This window comes from Austrofundulus limnaeus, unplaced genomic scaffold, assembly GCF_001266775.1.
Source record: "Austrofundulus limnaeus strain Quisiro unplaced genomic scaffold, Austrofundulus_limnaeus-1.0 Scaffold343, whole genome shotgun sequence".
NCBI lineage: Eukaryota > Metazoa > Chordata > Actinopteri > Cyprinodontiformes > Rivulidae > Austrofundulus > Austrofundulus limnaeus.
This window is the reverse complement of record NW_013952745.1, coordinates 31,809-39,146: the sequence shown is the minus strand read 5'-3', so window position 1 is coordinate 39,146 and position 7,338 is coordinate 31,809. Positions and strand designations below refer to the sequence as shown.

Below are 7,338 nucleotides of genomic sequence, written 5' to 3'. Positions count from 1 at the left end.
TGTTTGTCGGGTTCTGGTGGTTCTGGTGGTTCTGACTGGACCTCACCTCCGGTGACGGTCTGGCAGAGCCTCTCCGGGTCGTGGATCAGGTCGCAGAGTGAAGCCAGAACCGGGACTCTGGAGCCCCCCTCCTCCTGCAGCTGCCGGAACAGAAGCGGGACGGACCACCGGCCGAAGGCCACCGCTGCCCGGCTCGGATCCGCCACGGAACGGGCCATCCGGGACCGACAGAACCGGGTTTTAATCAGAGTAACGGAGAACTGCTGTTGTCAAGGAAACAGCAGGTAAACACGTGTGATGCGTTCAGGGTCCTGCAGGAAAGTCCGTTTGTTCACACTCGGTTTGTTTTGATTGATTGTGAGTTTAAAACTCAAACAAGAGGAACAAAATATTAAAATAAATTTATATAAAACTAAAACATTTCTCCTGTAAACATCCTGTTAGCATAAATACATCAGATTATCAGGAAAAACTCGCTCTAACACAGATTATTCATTTTTGTGGACAGAGGATTATGTTTGCACTTGTAACTTTTGCGTGTTTTCTTTTTTGAGTCAGTAGATGTTGATTTAAAATTAAAATAAAAACACAAAGAGCAGTGATACAGGTGAATATATCTCTCACCATCTCCAGCTGTCTGTCAGACAGAACACTCCTCATCAGGCAGGTAGAGGTGGGGCGGAGCCTGCTGTGATGTAGGGCGGAGCATGGCGTGGGGCGGAGCCTGGTGTGGTGTAGGGCGGAGCATAACGTGGAGCGGAGCCTGCTGTGGTGTAGGGCGGAGCATGGCATGGGGCGGAGCTTGGTGTGGTGTAGGGCAGAGCCTGCTGTGGTGTAGGGCGGAGCATGGCGTGGGGCGGAGCCTGGTGTGGTGTAGGGCGGAGCATGTCATGGGGCAGAGCCTGGTGTGGTGTAGGGTGGAGCATGATGTAGGGTGGAGCCTGGTGTGGTGTAGGGTGGAGCATGGCGTGGGGCGGAGCCTGGTGTGGTGTAGGGTGGAGCATGGCGTGGGGCGGAGCCTRGTGTGGTGTAGGGCGGAGCCTGGTATGGTGGAGCGTGGAGCATGACGTGGGGCAGAGCCTGGTGTGGTGTATGGAAGAGCATGGCATGGGGCGGAGCCTGGTGTGGTGTAGGGCGGAGCCTGGTATGGTGGAGCGTGGAGCGTGGCGTGGGGCGGAGCCTGGTGTGGTGTAGGGTGGAGCACAACGTGGGGCGGAGCCTGGTGTGGTGTAGGGCAAAAACACATACTGTACTCATAAGTACAATAAAAATGAAATACAAATGAAATGGAAGGCAGCAGAGAGAAGAAAAAAATCTTATAATATCTGGCCCTTTTTCCTCAAGTATAATTTCAAACAATAATAATCTTCAGTTAAAAAAATAAAACAAAAACATCACATCTTTTTAGAAAAACAAATTATACTGTTTCATATTATTTCAACAATCTAACCTTCATCATTCTTTTAAACATGAACCTTGATGGGGCACTTTTAACATCATTTTCCAGATTATTCCACAACCTGACTCCTTGGATTGAGGAGCATCGTTCTTCAAACTGGTTCTAAATGTAGGTTTCATGAACATCTCTGTTCCCTTAAGATTATAACAGCTGTATCTCTTTACAAAGTTTATCTGGATGTTAAAAATCTTTGGCAGTCTTCTTCATTTTCTACAATAAATCAAATATATCCACTATGAATATTATAGTTTTTGTTGTTTTCTTGTGATAAAAAGCATAAAAGCTACATTTTGTTAAAAACAGGATAGAGTTCAACACACCTGAGGTGTGGTCAGAGTGTTGCTTCACACAGATTTTGTAAGTTGTGTTTTTATCTGATGTAAATTCTGATGTTTCACCATGAAACACAAAGATGTGCACACTGTGAGTTAACTTCATGCAGCTGAAGATTTACTGAAACAGATAATCTGAATTACAGCAATCAGTCAACTAAAAACACACACTTATCATATGAGTCAAATTAAATACTAAAAAATATATCCCCAGGTTTTTAGTATTGGGTTTAATAAACAAACTGCAGAAAATGATCAGACAATCAGGATTTTAAACTTTTCAAAAACCTTTAAAAACTTTAGGATCATTGTTAAAGTGAAATCTCGTCCTCTGACCTTTAGGACCAGGTGTCAGATGTAAATAAAACAAAATGCAATGTTTTGAAAACCTCTTAAAACTACATTCTTAAACATATCACACAGTATGTTTAAATTGAACAATTGTGCAAGACGTTTCTTTAAAAGTAATTCCAGATGCAACAAAAAGTCACATTAAACAGCTACAGGAACATTTTGTAACAGATTAGTTTAAATGGCTACAAAAAGACAATAAAACGTCCTCAGTTTGTGCACATCCAATTCAGAAGTGTTAACTCATTTCATAGGGAGTTAAATTCAGCATTAAAAAGACACTTCTTACAGTGTTAAACAGTTAACACTGTGACAGAGTGATCAGTGTTTGTTAACAGTGGTGTCCAGTATCAAAAGTTAACACTATGTGTTATTTTAACACTAAATAAGGTTTAGATGATATTAACACTGAAGGCAGGGCTGAGTGTCGACACTTGATTCTGGTTTACTTGGTTACTGGTGGACACCAGTTCCCAGCTGAAGGAGAGGGGATGGTGGGCAGCAGAGCATCAGCTGACACAACATCCAGAAGGTCGACACGTGGGAGATAGATTCAGATTGATTTATTTAATAAATAAATATAATTTATCCAGAAAAATCCCACTGAGATCTCAGATCTCTTTTTCAAGTGAGGCCGGGGCCTGAAGGCAACCTGTACAGGTTTTTGGGGTGTGGAGGAAACCGGAGTACCCGGAGAAAACCCACACAAGCAACAGGAGAACAGGTGACCTCCACACAGAAAGACCCCAGGTCTGAACCGGGGATCAAACCCAGGACCTTCTTGCTGTGAGGTGTCAGTGCTAACCACTGAGCCACTGCACCGTCAGATAATCATTGTTGTTCTGGTTCAGGCTGTACTGCTGCCCCACTGGCAACAGTTGTTGCCAAAGTGTATCACTGTCATTTTCAACTAAGTAAAAAAATTCTCAAAGGTATTAATGCAACATTTTCCACTTTTACACTAGTAGACAACTTAGACAAAGGTTTTGATTTTGAAAAAAATGTTTCCAAGTGCTTCTTGTCAAATAAAATCATATGCTTCCCACTCCTTCCGGCTGAAGACATGAAAGATGCAAATCATCCTGGAAAAAGGTCAGTTTCATAAAATTTCTTATGATTTTCCCCCAGACATGTTTATAATTATTTAATCTTTCAAGTCTCTAGAATAACCCTCCCTTCAAAAATTGTACCTAGAATAAATATTTTTTGTTAATGGGCTTATTTCTCTAAGCGGCAACAAAAGTTGCCAATGGGCAAATAGCTTRTYKCTAACTAAAGGAAAACACTGTCTGCAGGATTGTGTCTAATTTACTTGTTTCAAATTGCAGAATGATGAACAATGTTTTATTTTAACCTTCTTAGGATACTTTTCCTTGCTAATTAAATCCATAGGTATTCAAGGCCTGTGTATATAGTGTAGGGGTCACCTCGAGTGAAGAAACAAGATTTACTGCCTCGAAGCAGGCATCAGACAGGCCTGACGAGAAGACAGGAACTCTGTCACAAACTGAACTCTATTTAGGCCATGACAGGTCATTCTAACCGTGGAAGAGAACCCCTCAGTTCTCTTAATCAGATAATGGACAGAACAATCTCTTCTGTTCATGATTCATTTGTTGTTTAACTAATGAATGTTTATGCATTTGTTAAATCATGATAATGACTGTCACAAGAAAAGTGGAACCACTTCTTTTCTTTTATCGTGCCTTAAAGATTTATAATGGTATAAAAATTCACAGAGAAGCTGATTACAATTTTTTTCATTGTGTTTTTATGTAAATCACTGTTTTTATTTTACTGTGAACACAGTAATATAATTGTGGAATTTTCTTGAGAAAATCTTTCATTTATCTGAACTACAGAAGGTTCAGAACTGATTATAAAACAGAAATGTTAATTAATCATCATAAATGTTTTGCAGTGATTTCTCTTAGAGTCTATCAGAAGAAAGCTGAAAAGAAGTTATCATATCATGTTGTTGAACAACCACAGAATTTTAACCTTGGGCTGGCGCCGGCTGGCAAATCTTTATCTTTCTTTCTATGACTCATCTCTAAGCCTGAGGGCGGAACCAAAGTTCATCCGTTTCTTTTACTAACCTGGACGACTTTGAGCGACACACTCTTCTTCCTGATTCCAACCTAGGAAGACAGCTGGGATTCTCTCCGGAGAAACCTCAGTTTGGCTTGAAGTCTGATCCCATGAGTTAATTAGGGAAGACTTCACAGCCAGGGACCCGGCACGCCTGCCGGTGGTTCCAAATCGAGGCTTCAAGCCTCTGAGTGTTTTTAACTCCCGAGGGGAGATTTTATTTTGGAAGGAGGAACCGGATACGACTTGAATTTTTCTGGCCTGGACTGAAACAGACAAAAGTTACCTGAAAAACACCTGTTCACCAACGACCGGTAAGCGAGCCGACATCAGTTCCCTGACTGATCAGAGGCGAGCCAGTTCCTACCCTGAGGGTGCCTTAAGAAGTCATCATCAGGTAAAAGCTGATGTGTTTGGAGTGACGTGTCATGTGGAACCTGAGCTTAGAAAAGACGTGCAGTTCCTGTTGACCCACACTTTGATAAAAGTAAAAGTAGTAGTAAAATACTAATCTTACTTTCCTCCTTTCCTTGTTCTTAATTTGCCAAAACTTAAGCTAAAAGTGCCAGTAAAATTGTTTGGTTGTTAACATCAGAACTGATGTTTTACTGTTCTATACAAGTAATCTGAGTTGATGTGAACTGAAATTCGGACGCGGGTTTTATCTCATTTAACTCTGACGCTTGTTATAGGAATAACCACAATCAAGTGTAACTTATGATCTGTTCAATTTGTGTAAATAAATGATTGCATAATCTTTTATGAATCAACTTGAACTCATCTGAACGTTCACTTATTGTGTCACTTTTCACTTCGCACAGTCAAGATATTAACAAGTAATGAGAAATACCTTGGTAAAAGTTTCCTCATAACCTTGTGTATGAGAGATGTGGGGAAAGCTTAATTCACTTTAAGCTCACTCCTACAATAGCATGTAAAAGATACCACACAATCTGATACAGCTATCTTTATGGGGACCTGGCATTGACTTCCATTATTTTCTACAGGCACCTACCTGACCCTAATGCTAACCTAAACTCAATTCACACCTTAGCCGTAATCTTAAACCAACCCACCAGTGGTGTTTCCCCTTATGGGGACAAGATTCAGGTCCTCATACCAGTCAAAGCCCCATATGTAACATTAGGTCTCCACAAGTATGCGTGTATGCCAAAAAACTGTTTCACAGCGTAGGGAATACCAGTCCACAAATAAACCCCCTTTCACCTCTGGTATGTTATTTATGTAAGCATGTTTCATAAAATAATAGGTCCAAATAAAAAAAATCACTCGTGTGTGGTTCTTTCCTTGCAGGTCTGTAGCAGAGGCCTGACCGTGCTGCAGGACTCTGCAGGACTCAGGAAACTGTGGCAGATGCACATCATTTGTGTGTGAAAAGTGTAATGTGTCACTACATGTGGAGTGCTTCAAGAAGCACACAGAGTAGAACATGCATGAAAGATGCAATTTATGGGATGAAATATATACATAAATGTGTTATTAGAGGTTTAAGAAATAAAATAAGTTTTGAGTATAAAATAATTGAGAATAAAAAAACAGTTCAAATTGTTTGTTTGGAATTTTATATAGGAGGAACCTGAGGCTCCACCTTTTTGTTATTATTTATTCTGACCACATTATTATTTTGTTATTAGTATTAGTTCTCTGTTATGAACAGGTGACATAGTGACAAGCTGTGTGCCCACTGGCAACAACTGTTGCCGGTCATAAAAATACTATTTTCTTCAAAACAAAGTACAAAATAGTGAAAATAATTACATAACATGATTCAGCGGGACTCAACTGATAAAATGATATGCCTTACAACTCTGAAAAAAAACTGGGCACAAATGGGTTAAAGTCTCACTGGGACCGCTCCAGTATGAGCTCAGGAGGCACAGCTGGCCTGAGACCCTCAGCAAGGACCACCTCCAGGTTGTTATTCTGCTCCAAGAGTCTGAATGTTGACAGCTCAGCCTCGTCCATCACACAGACCTCATCGAGGCCTGAACGGCTACAGACTCTGAATTTCACAAAAAGTCAGATATCCACCAGGTCCGATGTATAAAACTTATATTTTGTTAAAAACAGGATGAAGTTCAACACATCAGAAGTGTGCTCAGAGTGTTGCTTCACACAGGTTTTGTAAGATGTGGTTGAATCTGATGTAAACTTTAACAGAAGTTGATGTTTCACCATGAAACAAAGATGTGCACACTGTGAGTCAGCTTCATGTACCTGATGATTTACTGAAACAGATCATCTGACGTACAGGAACCAGCTAAAAACACACATTATCCATGTCAGACTGATTACATTTTTATTACATTTAGGACCAGGTGTCAAATGTCAACCTGAAAAAAGTCCTCCACACTAAAGAGGAGAGGGACCACTGCTTCCAGCTCACAGTTCAGAACCCTGCCTCTCTGATGGTATGGGGGTGCATTAGTGTCACTGACAAGAGTGACTGAAACATCTGGAAAAACACATCTACAGGTTTTATAACATCTGCTCCATCGGTCCTCATCAGACCAGACTGGGACAAAGTCCCTCCAGATCCTCCAGACCTGGACTCCTCAGGTCCAGACCTGGTCTCCTCAGGTCCAGACCTGGACTCCTCAGGTACAGACTTGGTCTCCTCAGGTCCAGACCTGGTCTCCTCAGGTCCAGACCTGGTCTCTTCAGGTCCAGACCTGGTCTCCTCAGGTCCAGACCTGGTCTCTTCAGGTCCAGACCTGGTCTCCTCAGGTCCTGGACAGTAACAGACTGGTGTTAAAAGCAGAGATGATTCAAAGCAACAATCAAAAACTTGGAGCTACTTTAACAGATGCTTCTGATCAAAATCAGAATTAAAAGTTTTTTTTTCTAGAAGTGGTTAAAAACATTTTCAACAGCTGAAGTTATTTATGTTTAACTGTAAAAACTAAATGTGTGTAGATATAAATTGCAGACTCTTTACTTTTTGTTTTCCCTAAATAACATTTTACACAACAAGCTGTATTTTTGTTTTTCAGAATAAAGTTTGAAAAGAAAAACTGAATATGAGAAGCAGAGATGATCGAAAGATTTTTAATGGTGCAAAAGAACAAAAAATAGGGATAATTT

At 40.9% G+C, this 7,338-nt stretch overlaps 1 protein-coding gene across 1 annotated transcript in view; it reads right to left on the bottom strand.

Moving 5' to 3' along the window:
- The window catches only part of rsph14 (radial spoke head 14 homolog), a 28,830-nt gene extending 28,484 nt beyond the window's left edge, over positions 1-346 (bottom strand). Inside the window, exon 1 of the mRNA XM_014022772.1 lies at positions 47-346. Within this exon, the coding sequence (XP_013878226.1) occupies positions 47-218 (172 nt within the window). The 5' untranslated portion in view covers positions 219-346. The remainder of the gene's footprint in view (positions 1-46) is intronic.
- Between the last annotated feature and the right edge of the window lie 6,992 nt (positions 347-7,338).